Here is a 17,123-nt window from a genome sequence, read left to right as displayed (position 1 = left end):
AGAGCAAGGCCAGGCTTTGGGGTGGGTTTCCTCTACATGCTTAGGAATAAAAATCCCCAACACAGATAATGGAGCAAGCCTGCTATTCACTATTAGGCAGTGACTTTAAAAACATGTGAGAGGTAGGAAAAGGATAAGCCAGCTGCCTGTTGATGCCTTGGAGAGCAAGTAAGTCTCCAGGTAAATCTGATGTCCCTGCCTTCAGACACACCGACATCTGGTCCACAAGAAAAAATTACACTGGGAACACCAACCGTGGTGCCAGGACACACTGGAACCTGCACCAGCCCATCTCCACCTGCTTATCTGCATTACTGACCCAGCTTGTGATACTCACAGGGAAGTCATGTGCGTTGGAGGGATGGAAGAGGGCGTCTGTGCCACGCTTCAGCTCAGCACCTACAGCTGGATGCAGCCCAGCCTCCCTGAAGGGTCATTTTTCTCGGCTGCTTCCCACCCTCAGGAGGCAGCAGATTGGTAGCTCCGCTCCATCTGCACCTAACTCTCGCTGCAAAGTGCATTTTAACCTTGCTGATCCCTTGGCTGCATCAGCTGCCTCTTCAGAATTCCACAGTGGAGCTTCCAAATCTCCACACCCCATCAGTGTGTCCCAAGTGAAGAGAGCCACTTGCCTGGGACAACCCTCGGGATCTCCAGCACAGCACACGGTGTTTGCCCTACATATCATCTTCGGTAAGCCTGGGTCTCTCTCTGCCTTTCTAATCCAGATCATTAGTGATGTTCCCCCAAGCCCAGGACAGAGATTTAGGGATGCCAACATCATCTCTTCCACAGTCTGTTCACTTTCTAATTATCAGCCAGCAGCAGCATTTCCTGCTGGAGCACCAGGAGGGATTAAGAGGTGTTATCTTCAACTCCTGCCCACTCGCACATCTCGCGTCCTCATGGGCTGGAGAAGATTGCCAAAGCAGGCAGGATAGGCTGGGGCCACTTAATTTGTGCTCAAATTAATTCCCAAAAAACCTCATATGAACTTGTGAGATCAGAGGATCTCCTTGTGGGGATGCCTCCACCACCCAAGCCTCTCGCAGCAGCACTGAGCCAGTGAACATTCCAGCACTCCACCAGCCACCACCCCTCCCACACCCCCCATCCATGTGGGGCTGTGCACCACAGGGCAGAGCCAGCAGCTCATCCTGCCTGTCCAGGAGCCCAGGGATGAGCAGCATCACACTCTGAGCAGACACTGAGCCCCCAGGGCTTCCCACACTCCCCGGGACAGGAACGGAGCAGGAAAACCAACACCCCACTCCTCCATCCATCAGGTTTCCAGGTAAAAACATGCATATAAAACTCCTAAGTGAGCCAAATGCAGACTAAAGGAATTTATTTTTTTAATTGGAAAACTGTCCAACACATTCTGAACTATCTTAAGCCCCAGCACGACACCACTGACAGAGGGAAAACGCTATGGAGCTGAAAACTAACGTCTCGTTTCCCCGGGGAGATGCACGAGTACAAAAAGTCAGGGAGCCCGAGCAGTGAAAAGTACATCGAGTTACTGCAATTCTTTTGTTCATGGCCATCTGCTGTGCTAACGGCTCTTTCTGCAGCCTGGCCTGTCAAACGAGGTTTTAATTCTTCAATACTGCTGGGCTCTCGCTGGGCTGCGTCCCCGTGTGCTCGGAGGGCTGCCGAAGCACGAGGGAGACGCGTGTGTGCTCCGGGGAGCACCCGTGGTGCTGTTCAGCAGCCAGGAGCACATGGGTGTTCCCCTGCAAGGCCAGCCAGTGCTCCCGAGGGATGCCAGGTGTGGGACCAAGGCATCACCCACCTCCTTCCTCCGTCCCCACGCTCCATGGCATGTGCAGAACAGGGATCGCTTTCACTGGATGCAGCCCAGTACGTGCTCTCATGGGAATTCATGAAGCTGGAGACCGAGGAGCTGTCTGAAGACAAAGCCAGGTTTTCTTAAACTTAATTTCTTTTTTTAAAATAAATCTGACTTTACGAGAAGGCCCACGAAATTCCTTTCCTCCGTAATCCAGCTGAATTCCACGCAGACAGAGCAGAAAACATCCCAACAATTTCTAAGCTTGCACGAAAGTAGGTCAAAAAACTTCCCCAGTGTTTCAACAGCTTGAAGCAATTTAATTGCAAAACCAGTACCAAATGCTGACCCCTCCCTCCCCACACTCCCCCCATCCCCGGCAGATTTACGAGGGTGGTAAAACCTCGCCAGCCAGAGCCTCAGTTAAATGCAGTAACCAAAGCCTTGTATCTGGTCTTGCAAAACTTGCTTGTGCTCAAAAGAGCCTTTCCAGGGTGTTACAGTGAACAGACGCTGCTTCTGGATCTCAGGACTGCAGAATTCCACAGAAGCACCACGAACACGGCTTATGGACTCAGAGGCAGCCTAAAATAACGGGTCAAATCCGGAAAACCTTACTCAGGCAAACTCCCACAGCCGCCGAAGGCATTACCCCGACAAATGGATGCTGTGCCTTCCATTCCCTTCCTGCGTTTCCCCATTAGTGGATAATAATTGCACTGAATGCGAACGCTCCCCACTGACTTACAGGAGTGATGAATCCTCACCTACCCATCTACTCATTACAACGAGGAGCTAATTGCTCCACCTCTCATTAAGAACTCCCCAACGCTGCCTATTCTGCATCCCTGGATTTTCAGCTGACCTTAAGTTTGTTCAAACAGTGACTGTCTGGACTGAAATTTTCCATGCTGAATATCGGCTTCAGGCATTTTTAGTCTTTTTTCTTTTTCTTTTTTTTTTTTTCCTGAACAGTGAATTTCAGCCAAAACAACTCTGTCACTGCCAAGAACAAGTTTACAAGAAAATATGCCTTTCTGCAACATTCAGAAAGATTCTGGGAACTTTTTCTTTGAGCATCTTCAGTACAGTTGATACATCTGGTAAGACTCTCTGCCAGCGATTTGCCTTTTGTTAACACTGAAAAAGTGTCCAAGTCAAAGAAAAAAAAATTAATAAAAATCTCATCTTGATGCTTGCCCTAAGGGAATGACTTGGAACTGAGCAGGCAAGTGGAATGGGGTCCTGGTTCTGGGAAGCTCCAGGAGAGGTATTGCACTCTGCCTGCAGTTCTGCAAAGGGAAGGAAAGGGCTGAGCTGGAAGGACCATACTGGCGCGTGTGGAGCATTCCAGGCAAGTGCCCTAAAAGAGCTGTGAATAAATGCATGGTCTGGGCAGGTAAAGCCTGAGACCACCCACCAGATGATAAGGATGGAGCAATGCAGCTGGTGACCTGCTCAGCACAGGACAGAGCCTGCACCAGGCACTGAACAGAGGAGCAGGCACAGCGAAGACAGGGTCCTGCTGCTTCCAGCAAACAAGGGGAGGACAAGGTAAGGTTGTCAGAGTAGCCCATAGAGCAGCAGCAAGCTCTTCCACTCCTCCATCTGCAACTTTAATGCTCTTTCAGTAATTTGTTCACCCAGCAGCCACCAGTGCTGACACTGCACACGCAAGCACATGTTTGAAGTTTCTTAAAAAGGACCAAACTGTGAAAAACGCCTCCGAGTACATGAAATGCCAAGACAGGGAGGGAGATTTTTAATTGCCCAATTTGGCATTCAGCCAGGCAGCAGGGTCACCCCCGGCTGCAGAACCACATTTTAAGGTAATGGGGAGCTCATGGCAGAGCCTGGCTCCTCCTTGCTGGGGCTCAAACCTCCCTCGCATTCCCTGGGGCTAGCTGACTTCGGGCAGCTTTCACAGGAACCTCTAAATAATCGCCAGGGCTTGTTTTTGCATTTCTACATGTGCCTGCTGCTCAGGGAGTTTCTTTAGGGAGGCAAGGAGGGTCCCTGCCTGGGGAGTACAGGTACAATCCCCAAACCTCCTGCAGCAGCCTAGGAAGCACCTTGTCACCTAACCCAACAAACCTCAGGGGAACGGAACACTCTCTGCATGCCTTTGAAAGCTTTAGCATCTTTTTTTTTTTTTTTTTTTTTTTTTTTTTTTTTTTTTTTTTTGGCTATACCACCCATCCTCTTTGAATTACCACATGCAGTAAAGCAAGTTCTGAGTCTTTCCAGCACGTCAACCAGGCAGGGATAAAGCATCAAGGTCCATGTTAATCCCAGAAGGCAAGTTCCCTCTGACAGAGGATGCTGGAATAGCCCCTGCCAAATCCCAGCTGTCCCTCAAGCAGGTAGAAAGCCCTCCAGCCCTAGATGCCACGTGAAAAGCAAACTCGAGTTTTGTAAAAGAGGCTTCTACAGAAAGAAGTCCCTTTTTACACCAGTGCAATACTCCAGTGAACAGCACAAATGCCATTGCCCTGGTGGGACAGTGCCTACATCCACACCCATCAGTCCTGCACAAGTGGGAGCTGGGCACAACATCCGCTTACATCTGCTCTCCACTGAGCATCCTGTCAAAAATATATAATTTCACACCAACTGGAAGAGCTACATGAGCCAAAAAAGCAGGCGGGCAACCAGTCAGCGGGACTGGAGCCATTGCAGCGTCATGTGTTGGAAACACGGGGCCGGATCCTGAGCCAGGCTCAGCACCAGCACACCCAACACTGTCCTGGGGTGCTGGGACATGAGAGCCCCGAGAAGGGCAGCACGGAGCTCCACAGCGCGGACAGGGCAGCAAACCTCCTCCTCTGCTTCCAGACAGGGTGCTCCCAGGTGGGGCTTGCTCGGCTCCGGCTGTGCCCCAGGAAGCTCCAGCTCATTCACTGGGTGATGCCAGGTGCATCCTCCAGCACATGGACAAACACGGGGGAGGGAAAATCCACCACGGCAGCTTCTCCAAACCTCACTGATTTAAAAATAAAAAATTGAGGGGAAATGAAAAGACAAAAGCCCTTCTCAGCCTGGTGTTATCAAGCAGAGGAAATGAGACTTCTAAAGCTCCCATTCAGAGAGGAGTGGGGGAGAGAAATCCCACTCCAGACGCACTTGAACGAACAGCTTTTGAAATGGAAATGTTGCTCTTCAGAAACATTTAAATTTCCTCCTATTGCCAGGGAGGAGGCAGGAGGCCGAGGAGGAACAGGGACTCCTCAGCCACACACATCCCAGCGGGGTACACACAGGGCAGCACTCAGCAGCCTTGTGAAGCAGGGATTTGTCTGGGAGTTAATCAGGATGGCACACAACATCAATATTGGGAAGTTGGCTTGAAGGGGAATCAAATTTAGAGGGGAGGGAAGGGAATGATTGAAGACAGCTCTATTTAACCACTAATGCTGCAAGTGAGATACACTTAAAGGCAGCTCACACTCCCTCCCTCCCTCCCAGCCATCATCCAAAATTATTTTCCCCAAATCCTGGAGATTGAGCTGCCCACTGAGACGGAGATTGACTGATGGAGAAAGGAAATGCAAGCAAGATCTAAAATGGTTTGAGCAGCGGCTGACGTGTGTTGTGGGACAACCCAGACCTTCTCTTGCATGCAAGAGCCACTGCACCAAGCCAAGGTTACCAACAACTCCCCTGGCACTCACAACACATCCAGCACAGGATGATGAGTCCCAGCACCACACCCCTGTTCAACCCCAGCGACTCCTGTTCCAACTGTGTCAGCTCACAAAACCGAGGTAACTGCTCCTACAGGAACCCACTGAGCTCTGCTTGCCAGCTCCGTGTCACCACTTCCTCACTCCAATGCCTTCAGGGTCACCCAGTGTACAGGCTCCTCCTGGCTGTGCTCTCAGGTACACGAAGAGGGACATCAAATACCTCTCGGCTGTAAAAACCATGAGGGACACAGCGGGGACAACACCTCCTGAGGAATCCAGCAGCACCCTGACATCCCCCAAGGCTGCACACATCCACTGCCTGTCCCGAACACCCCACGGGCGGCGGTGCTCCGGCGGCACCTGGGGACACGCACGGGTGGGGATGTGGGACACAGCCTGAGCTGCTGGCAGCGGCTCCCACCGCGGTGCCTCGGCACAGCACGGACACCAGCCCGGCAGGATCCGCGCTGACAGGAGCACGGGTGGTGCACAGCAGCCGTCAGCTGCACCATCCATCAGAGCCGGCCGCCGGCTGCGCTCAATGCTTTATTGTTCTAATAATTGTGCAGACACGTGGAAGGGGCTGCCTCGACATTCGCCGCTTGTTTGAGGAGCCATTTCCTTCTCTGCCCTGCCTGGTTTTCCATCAGGAAAAATGCATCCTGCGGCAGCGGGCGGGGGGCAGTGCCGGCCATGCCCAGCGCCATCCCCAGCTGGAGGGGCAGGAAAGTGCGAGCAAACAGCATCTCCCACCACCAGGAAACACAGGCGGGTGCTGGTCCAGACCCCAGCTGGCAGCCAAGCCCTCCACCTCAACAAGCCCAGGAAAGCACGTAAAATAAACCTTTCATGAGAGTTTCGGGTTTACATGGAGAATTTTTTTGCCATAATAACCCTCCCCCCGTGCAGCAGGTAGAGATGGTCACAGGGTGCAGGGACCATCAGGGTGTCTCATACGTGTCACACCTTCAGCATCGCCCAGCTCTGTGATCAGAGCAAGACTGACCATGGAAAAACCAAATACCAACAAGAACACGGGACAGAGCAGCTCCCGAAGGCTCAGAGCAGGAACACCATTTCTAACTGTGAATGGCTGTGGGAGTTGCTCAAACCACAAACCTCTGCCCAGCCTGTTCCTGCAAAAACCATGAAGCACCTCTGCTTCCCCAGACCAGGGCATTACAGAAAAACCTGAACATCTCAGCTCCCATAGCATGAATAAGCCCACAGTGAATTTGTTATTATCTGTTAGCAAAGCAGCAGCTTCCCACCAAGGCTGGAATTTCCATCTTGGTTTGGCAGGCACAGGGCTGTGAAATGATTACTGTGTTTACTTTTCCTTTGCTAACTATAAAATCCCATTCCACTGCCCTGCCAAGAATGACTGAAGCTAATAAAATTCAGGCATTTGGAAGAAAGCAATAATAAACCTCCCTTTTGGGGCCTTTATGATGAAATTTCCCCACTCCAATCAGCGATTATGCTGCATTCATGAACACTAGTGATGTCTCCAAGTGCACCCAGATTGACTCAAATCAATATTTAGCTTTGCTCGAGACTGGGAGTCTTTCTCCTTGTGGCAGCTAAAGGCAGAATCACTGAACAAGGCTAGAAGAAGCCTTTGAAAAAAAAGCTTACAAGAATAGGAGGCAGCATATATGTATTGGTGTGTGTATTAAAAAATGTAGGCTTTTAAATTACTTAAAAACCTGTAAGAAGTATACACACATTAATTCATAAATTCACAAATCTCCCTCCAAATACATTAAAAGCAGCCTTTCATATAATGCACTGTATATATTTATACACACATACCTGCCTATTCTTTAGTTTTTAGTGTTTGAAAGCCTGCAATGTTCCTGTGTTTACATCTGCCACTCTGCTGCCGAGGCAGAAATACATTAGCTGCTGGGGGCAATCTGTTCTACATCATACCTGAGCTGAGATAAAATAACACAGACCTGAAAATCAGCTTGAAATAAAAGCCTGCGCTCGGCTTGGCCACGTAACCACGTGGGACAGCTTGATCTGCACTAGGCAATGGTTTTTTCTTCAGCAGCCACCAGAACGACAGCATCCAAAGTGGAGATCAGAAGGCAGAAATGATCACTGCTGCTCCTCGGGGAACAGCACAGGAGGAGAGAAATCAGACCCTGCCGGGGCAGTGACCAGAGCAGATTACTCAGAGTCAAGCCCAGGAAGCATTACAGTGCAGGCAGAGGAGGGGATACAGTGCCACGGCAGCAGGATGCCAGGGGCTCTGCAGCCCTGGGAGAGCCCCTCAGGATACAGCAGAGGACTGGGAAACACCACAGCCACTGCCCATCTCCTCTCCTGCTTGGCACTGCCAGAGGACAGTGTGCTGCTGCTTCCTCTCAGGAGAGGGCACTGGATGCAGGATTAAGGCTGGGTGAAGGTGAGCAGAACCTGAGCAGAACACTGGCACCTGCAGAAAATGCTCTGTCAGAGCACTGAGATGACCAAAGAGTAACTAGACAGAGGTCAGGACTGCAAGGAGGTGCTTCAGGTCATTTCATCCCACACTGCTTCCCTCCCACTCATTTCTACTTTTGATCCACCAAACCTGGGGTAGGACAAGAGCACATTGCTCCCGCCCTGAGCCAGCTCTGCCGCTGGGTAAAAGCCCATTTCCAAGGGCAGAGGGAACAGACTCCACTGTGCTCTCGCTCCTTATCCTCCTGGATAAAGGTGCCAAGAATTAGAATTACATTTTTCGAGAGCAGCAGAACAAGCCAAGGGCCTGTCAGCCTGTCCTAAAACAACCCCTCTCCGCTTGCCGAGCGCGCAGCCAGCATTCCTGACACACACCAGCGTCCATCGCCCCCCGGCCCCCCCATGCAGCGCGCGGCTGCGGAGCCAAAAAAACCCTCTGAATGTGCTCTGCCTTAAACACAGCCAAAGAGTTTTTCTGTTTAAAAAGCAAGTTTAGGTCCAAAAAGAAAGGAGGTTTTCAGCGAGAGATTTTAACTAGGCCCTTTGGCACCCGACAGCTCCTCTCTTGTTATCGATGCTAAGGGTGTTGTTAAGAGATGAGGCTCCACGAAGCACGAACGTGAAGTCACAGAGCTTTAGCAAGGGCTGTTGCCATGTTCAATATGTTATTACAGCTCCATCACCACAGGCACAAAGAGCAGCAACTCGTCTCTGCCAAATCCATCTCTGAAATCACTCCCCCACTCCATCCCCTCCAGCAGCAGCAGGCAAACACCACTGACTGCTGTTGCATCTCCTCCACAGCTTCCACCCCACGCTGGGAAGGAAGGTATTAGCATGAAATACCCTCCTCCTCAAAACACAGCACCCAGAATCAATCTGATGGGCGTCACAATTCACTGGCTTTCATTGTGTGAGTCAGGACCATCGATGGGCTGCATTTCCCAACCATGGAAAAGTACAGTGCCAAAAATGTGCTCGGTGCTGTACGTCCATGGACAAGTCACCCAGGGTGCTCCCAGGAAGTGCCAGGAAGACCCTTGGGTAGGAGGGGCATGCAGGGATGCTGATCTGTCAGATGTACATGCTTGCAAATTGGTAACAACCTCCTGCTGCTTGGTCACCTGAACTAACTGGACAGATCCCACATAACCCATTCCAGAGCATGCCTGGATCCAGAGCAATGTTCCATGCCTGACAGCACCCACACCCCCTCCCAGAACATGAGGGGAAAAGAAGAAAAACAGATCAGGATGAGACTGCAAGGGGGGAAAACATAGCCAGGATGTCCCTCTTCGTACCAGGACTGAATTCTTTCATCTACATTTATTCCAGGAGAGGGGTTCTTTTTTAACACAAATGAACACAACTGGTTGAGCACAGGCAAAAGTGCTCAACACCCCACACCATCCTCGTGCTCTGGAGCAATGCTGGACACTAGCACCAGTTCCTGCCATACCAACACTATTTCCTAAGTCCCACTTGAGTAGCAAGTTAGCTCTCCTCTCTCCTGCATTTCCAGGACAAAACAGGCCACATTACAATTCTTGCTATCAGATAAAATAGATGCACACCACATGTACACTTCATAGATGGAGAAGAAAAGTCTCCACAGATCCACACAGCACACCCAGCTCAGCACGCTGCCTACTGCAAGCACAAAGAGCCAGCAATGTTTCTTCCAATTACAGGGGTGAGGCACACAAAGTCAAGGGACTTTCTTTGCCTCCAGCAGATCGGGTGAGATGCTGCACTGCGCGAGCCTTGTAACATTGACCGAGTGGAACAGAAAAGTCCAATTATGTAAATGATGGAGCAGGTTCCCGAGAAGCAGTCAGCCTTATCACACCGTCCTTCGCTGCTGCTGTGGCTTGAAAGGCAATTTAAAAGGTTGTTTTGGATGTCGATCACCACAAACGAGCTGAAGAAGTGTGAAACAGCCTGTGCTTGAGGCACCGGCAGTTCTCCTGTTGGTTTTCCAGCCGCACTGAGCCTGGCCCCGCTGTCCACGGCTGGGGGACCACTGCAGGCTGCAGCAGACAGGGTGGGGAGAGCAGGGCTGCAAGCAGCTCAGGGAAAAGGTTCAAGGTTTTACAACCTGCCTCTAGAATGTTTCTGCAGCCCATGAGGGCTTTTCCTGCCATACCCGAGTCTCTCAGACCATAGTTCAGTCCTCTGGCCACAGCAACTTCAGCTGAGAAATGGAATACAACCAGTTGTCTTGCAGTCATGGTACTCCTTCCCTTCACCCCTCAGCCCAGGTCCAGATGGAGGAGCCAAACATCTCACAAGGACTACGCAACGCCCAAAAGCATCTGTTTTTCAAATGAAACCAGCGTGAGCCCATGCATGGGACTGAGATTGCAGATACAGCACTCCTCAGGCTGTTCCCTTGGCTTCCTGTCCCACGCTGGTGCATGGCATGGGCTGCTGGCAACCCCTTGCAGCCACCCTGGCACGGTGGGCAATGGAATGGACCGCCAGGCATGCCAGGAGAGCCACTCTGCTTGCACACCACAGGCACACGCTCCCAAAGGCGTGTGTTCACATGCAGCTGAGCAGGGGTTGACACGCTCACACTCATCCCATCCTCCTGTGATTTGGAAATTATCATCAGAGCAGGGAGGAAAGCAGGGAGGGAAATCCAGCCAGAAGTGTTTGTGCTGTGGCAACATGAACAACGCAAATATTTCATCTTTTAAATATGTTTGGAATGACAAAGAATGCCAACATGTCCCTCATCTTCCCAGAAATAGCTTTGAATCATTACTCCCCTAACGTAAATTCCCCACCCCACCGAATAATTTTTTGCAACCAGATTTTTATCAGGCACAAGTCGACAGTGTGAGCAAGTGCACAGCAGATGGGTGGGTGTCACACACGTCACAGGAGGATCCTCCTGACTCGACAACCCCATGCCATTCGCTCCTGATGGGTGCCCAGCTCCACTGGCTCAGCTTCACAGGGAGAGCCCAGCTGCAAGGAGAGTTAACAAGAACTGCTGTTCTCTGCAGGGGAAGGAGGACAAAAGCAGGAAAGACGTAGGTGTGTTTGTACCCACCAAAATTGTTTCATTTCACTGCTCAGATGTGAGGTTAAAGCTACTTCCACAGAAGTCCACTCCTCCAAGAAGTGGTGTGGAGGCCACACAGCATGCGCAGGCTTTGCACGGAGCACTCCACAGTCCTCAGGACAGGAAGTTCTTTTCGTGGCTGTGTGTTTGAGGAATTTCATTTCCCACAGCACTGGTCAAGCCTGGCACTGGCACAAGTCTCTGCATCTCATTTCGGTTTTGGATGGAGCAACAGGGTGCTGGCAACACTGGTGTGTCCCCTGTCCATCGGTGCTACCACAGCTCCACAGGATCCCTCTGCCTGGGTGTTCTGCAGGGCTTGCTGGCAGCCAGCCCCTCCCCGCCAGATGTGGGCACGGCCACAGCTGGCCAAGGAAGCATCTCCCTCTCTCACGGCAGAGATGCACGGCTGGGGAAACCAGACTTGTGCTGTCACTCGGTCCTCGCTTGCAGACATTCCCCAAAAGCCCAAGAAACAAGCCCAGAGCTCTTTTGCTCAAGTGAAAAACAACCTCCAGTGGGGAAGGGAGAGCCCAGTGTGATCCCCACTGCAGACTCAGAGGCTATGGGAGGACACACACCCAGGGATGGCCGACGCTCCCAGCTTGTTCCATTCTCCAGCCCCTCTGCGCTATTGTTCCACAGCAATAAATCACGGGGAGGCGCTGGAATTCTGGGCTGTTTTCTCCAAGAGGGAGCCTGGGGTGCCGGAACCGAGATGCTGCCTCGCTGTGCCTGCTAATTCCCTGGGCGAGCGCCGTGCTGAGCCCTCCACTCCCACGCATCCCGTCGGAGCACCACGGCTCTCCCAGTTCAAAGCACTGCTTCGTGTCCACCCCCTCCGCTCCCTTCCCCCAGCCCTGGATTACTCAATTAGAGATTATGCTTTTGCCAGTTACCTCCAAGCCAACTGGGGCCTCTGCCAAGGTCAACACAAGTTCCAGCCAGTTTCATTAATAACTGTGAGACCAACCCACTGGAAACTCTGAGAGGTTAATCCCAGCAACAGATCAATGTTCCCGTAACAAAGCCACGGAGCAGAAACGCAACTGCTGATTTACCAACCAGCCCAGCTATCTGTGCTGGGAGCTGTGGCTCCTCCACCCTGTACTAGGGCAAACCCTGCTGCCAGAGACCTGAGCCTCCCGCTCTCCTCCCCTGGTGCATTCGGCAAGGGATGGAGCAGGGACCAGGGACCAGCGCTGCCAAGGCACCGGCCAGTGCAGCGAGGAGGAAGCAAAGCTCCCAAAAGGCCTTTCTGCTGTCCTCGGTGCCCCGCCAGCCTGCAGCCAGGGCAGGAGTTAGCAGGCTAGCCAAGAGCCTTTTCTATCCCACAGCCTGTCTTCCAGGAGTTCATTGTAAATTGGGCTCTGGAATGGGCAGCCAGTGTGAAATTTGGCATGTATGCTGCTGGCTTCAATGCATCATTAAAAAGGCATTTCAAATGTGTTAATTCCTCCTTTTTCAATTAATTGCTTTTAAAGCTACATTGATATGCATCAAAGTAAAGTACCTTTTGCCCTAATTTCTGCTTTGCCATACCTATTTCCTGACCTTGGTGCTGTCTTTTCCAAGACTACCCCCCCCACCACTTATTCCACTTTTCAGTCTGTAACACAACAAAAACACTCATGCAGAAAGGGAAGAAATTAAAACTTTTGCACAATGTAAAACAGAGTCCAAGTCCTAACAACACATGGCTTCTTAACTGCCTTTTTCCATCCACAGTTGTTAATTATTTTACAAAAGAGGGAAGTGGCATTGTCCCTTGTACAGATGGGGAAATCTGAGATAGAGAAAGGGGAAGAGACTTACCGGGTGACCAGCAGCCTGCCAGGGCAGATGGCAGCAAGGTTCAGGTTTCCTAAGCCTCCACCCAGCCCCATTCCCGTGGGATTACATGGCTCCCTGTAAGTGAATTCCTGTTGGAGCAACAGGCCACTCAGAAGTGCAGCCAGCCAGCTCTTGCCAGGGGACTAAGTGCAGATCAGAACTGACTCACATCCTATAGGAGGGAGCAGCAAACCACATATGTGGTGGAAGAGCAGTCTTAAAAATGGGGAGAAGAACAAGCGAAAGCATAACGGGAGTAAGAAGAGATGGAGAGGCAGGATGAAGCTCCAGCTCTGGAGAGGGGAGAGCAGGCTGATTGACCAGATGTGCCATGCTTGCCATCCCTGTGGGGCAGGATCATGGACAGCACCAGCTGTGCACGTGTGTGCAGGGACAGGCATCGTGCACAGCATCACTGGCCTGCTCTGGGGCTGTCTGCTTTACTCCTGGCTGCTGTTACATGACGGAGGTCCGTGACTTTACTGGAAAGAAAGCAGAAGCCACCAAGGGTCCTGGGAACCAGCTCCTGCATCTCTGCCAAGAACACACCTGGCAAAGCCACATCACAGCAGCTTTTCCAGTGAATCCCACACCCAGGCTTGCAGTGACTGAAAAAACAGCCCTGCTTTAGTTGTTCTGCTTATTATAAGCCAGATAAAGGGAGCAACTTCCCAGGGGAAAAGCATCAACCTCAGCTGGCACAGAGGGCACAGGGAGGTTTCATTTCTCTCCACCAGACTGAGCTCACCAGAGCCCTCCAGGCCACATCCAGCAGCAGGAGCCCAGGACCACAGCACTGCAGCAACATGACAACACACAACAGCAGGGAAAAAGATGATGAAGTGGGGTAAAGCAGGCCAGAAAACAATCTTCTGCCTCCGGCTTGAAAAGAAACACCAGTGTTTGAGGATATGAGCAATGTGAGGTTCACAAGGAAAGGTATTATCTTTTTCTTGTCCAAGTGAGATTTAGCTGAAAGCTGCTGCTTTTGAAAGGCACGCTGCCCAAAAGTGTTTCTGCTTTCTCCAGTGAGAATGCGCTGATCCAAGAGCTTCTCCTTACAAAGTAAGTCTTGCTTGGAGTGAGGCTGCAGTGATACTGAACAGGGTTTAAGGGGCCCAGCTCTCCTTCTGTTTGGGAGAGGTAGATGAGGAACAAAAGACATGAGAAATCCACTTCTCTTCAGGGGGGGAAAAAAACTCTGAAGCCTGTTACCAGCAGTTGCACCATCAATTGCTCCATCTGTGTTCAGAGCATAGATTATGGCTCAAAACAAAGGCCTTGGAAATGTGCAGGAACGGCGCTGACTTCTCCCCCTGGGCTGAAGGTTGGTAAATCCCGTTATCAATGGTTATCAGGGATGTGCTAAACTCATATCCCATCGCAGACCTGATTCTGCATCTCAGCTCAACGGCTGCTCTGAAACCAGGAGAGACCAAGATGTATCCACTGCCCAAGAGCAACATCCATTACAGTCACATCCCCTGGGACAGTCAGGCTGGCGCCCAGAGTGTGTAACCAAACCCCTGCCCTTTTTATTGAGGGCTTTGTGGAGCTCTTACTGTGCAAAAATGAGCTCAGTCTGTAAAATCACCATGAAAACCAGTCCTAGCAGTATTACCCCAGTGAGTAAATTGAGCTCCTCCCCACACAGTGACTGCAACAACGAGGAATGGGGTAACGGGTAAGGGAACAACTCCTGGGATACTCTGTCTAAACAACCAGCAGTGTGTTTAGCAATCCTGGGCTCACGTGGTGCATCTCACCCCAAGAGCTCACCCAGCTGGCAGAGCTGCCCTAGATAAAGTATTGAGCGACTCCGTCAGACACTGAGTCAGCAGCACAGACAGAACAGCAAACACCTCTCTCCAGCTCTGGTCACTGGGACACATGTCCTGCCACCATGCGTGTGCCACTGCTCCCGGACACAGAGCCTCTCAGGAAGGTCTTTATCACCTGTCCTAGGTGGTGAGTTCAGAGCCCAGTGCCGAATTCAACCGTGGCTGGCTTAGCGTGGCTGCAACAAAGGGGCTGTGGCCACAGCCCGGATCTGCCAGCGCCCAGAGCTGGGCCCAAAGGGCAGACTCAGCTCTTTGCATTTCCCCTGGACCCACACCCAGAGGAGCTCTTCCAACAAGCTGAGGCTCAGAGCAATGCACATGCTGGCTTCAGGAGCTTTTCCACCACCTTAATGTCCACCAGCAGTTTATAGACTAGTCTGAGGACAACTACTCAGTGCCAAAACACTGCTATTAGCCCAATTTCCCAAGCTGCAGGGGCAGATATACCCTATGTCCCAGACTTGTCTTCTGCTCCCAGCCACTTGAACAGCACTGAGATCATCCATTCTTGCAGTGAGCTCCATCAAACCCATTCTGGAAGCTCCTGATAGCTTAGAGTGACTAATCCCAGCTCCACTCAGGCTCTCACCAGCCAGGGACACCACATTTTCTTCTTCCTTCCAGACACTAAAACTACAAATGACTCCACTAAAAGCATAATCTTGTCTTGCTGAATTGTATCTCGGCTCTCTCTCTCTTTCATTAACAAATGTTTTAAGTCCCATAAAATGCATGTAATTCTTGGAAACATGTCACAGCCTGAGAAGCAAATGCAGCCCCTAAACTGATGAACTAATTCCTCAAGAGCAGCTCTGCCTATTAGAAACAAATAGTTGACACAATCCATTTTTTCTGGTGAGAGGTTGAACAGAAATGCTGGTGGGAATAATGTGAAGACAGAAAAGCCATCCTGGTTTCCTCACATCTTTCGAGCGGTCTATTTTCTGTTTTGTGGACAACAGTGCATTTTCCCCATCAGCCACCCAACCAACATCCCCTGAGGACATCCTATGCTTCAGAGCCTTCAGGCCTCCCTTGATATCTGAGCTAGTCCAGAGTTAAATATCCTTCTCATTAAAGACAGGTCCGAGGGATCTCAGCTAAAGCCCACCAGTACTGTACAGATACGAGATGTCTGAATATACCTAGGAAGAGCTTTCTGGTCTGTGTGTTATTTCAGTCAGCTCCCACAGGGATACAGCAAACCATCCCCATCACCCTGGGGACAGATGTGACTTCCCTTTCATTTCACTGAGGGCTCGGGCAATTCCCAAGCCCAGCCTGCAGCTGCACCAACCCTCAGCACTGGCATCGGAGTCAGCTGCCCCCACTGCATTTATCCAGCAAGACTTTCCTGCCAACCAGGAGCATGTTCAAACTCACAGTAAAATCAAACACAATTTACCCCAAGAGAACACTAAAGTAAATCCAAACAGGCACACACACAAGGGCTTTCTCTTTGCAACATTTATTCCATGTGCAGAGGGGACAACTGTAAGTAAACTATTTGCTTTGTTAAATAAGACTGGGACAAGGGAGGCTTTCCTGGGGAAGATTATATTAAAGAACCACCAGAAACTGATTCCAGCCCTTCAAACACCAATATTAAATAAAGAGATGTGATAAATGACAAGTGTCAAATAAAAATCAAATCAAGGCAGAGTACCCAGAAAAGCCAGACATGACCATCCTTAATTCAGCCTATAGGAGCTTCCAAATTGTTCTGGTGCATCTAAAACCCAGTAAAAAAAGCCCACGACTGTAACAGTTATGGGAAAAGCTGATATGCTGCTGTTCCCCTGAAGTGGTCACCCCACCTTGGGGAAAACCATCCAGTACCACCAAGCACTGCTTGATGCACTGGGAACCACGATCCCTGCTGAAGCCAGCAGCGGCTCAGAACCTCAAAGGCAGCTCTACGCAAGCCCAAAACGCAGACCCCGCACCCAGCTGGCAGCACAGGCCATCAGCCCCTTACCTTTGAGAGATCCTCGGTGCCTCCCTGCTGGCTCTGGTTCAGGAGAGGCGAGTGCCGCATCAGCGGGTCCTGCAGCAGGTCCAGGCGCGGCCTCTTGGTTTCAATGAACTCCAAGTCCGATGGCTTGGTCAGGTCAGAGAGATAGGAATGCCCCTCGGTTCTCAGGTGCAGCTCCTGAGATCTGGGGACAAAGGGAAAGGAGCCTTTAGAAAAGAAACTACCTCTGCTCTCCCCTGCTCCATGACTGCAAACCACTCGGGGAGGACAGGGCTCAACATCTGCCCATTTTCCAGAAGGATCCATGCGGGAAGGCCAGGTGGTCCCGCACTCAAACATCTCAGGTCTCTGCAGACCCAAATGCACAGCCCCATAGCTCGGCTGCTGGGCATGGTGCATGTCCTGGAGCAGGACCAAGGGGCCGCCCTGCTGTGCCCCTCCTCAGCACCGCTGCCGTGTCACCTGGAAA

At 51.2% G+C, this 17,123-nt stretch overlaps 1 protein-coding gene across 1 annotated transcript in view; it reads right to left on the bottom strand.

Moving 5' to 3' along the window:
* NCOR2 (nuclear receptor corepressor 2) overlaps positions 1-17,123 on the bottom strand; it is a 230,343-nt gene that overhangs the window by 119,365 nt on the left and 93,855 nt on the right. The window contains exon 4 of the mRNA XM_069031075.1: positions 16,658-16,838. Coding sequence (XP_068887176.1) covers positions 16,658-16,838 — 181 coding nt within the window. The remainder of the gene's footprint in view (positions 1-16,657; positions 16,839-17,123) is intronic.

The sequence above is a fragment of the Aphelocoma coerulescens genome, chromosome 15 (assembly GCF_041296385.1).
Source record: "Aphelocoma coerulescens isolate FSJ_1873_10779 chromosome 15, UR_Acoe_1.0, whole genome shotgun sequence".
Taxonomy (NCBI): domain Eukaryota; kingdom Metazoa; phylum Chordata; class Aves; order Passeriformes; family Corvidae; genus Aphelocoma; species Aphelocoma coerulescens.
The sequence above is the reverse complement of the archived record's forward strand: the minus strand, read 5'-3'. Positions and strand labels throughout refer to the sequence as shown.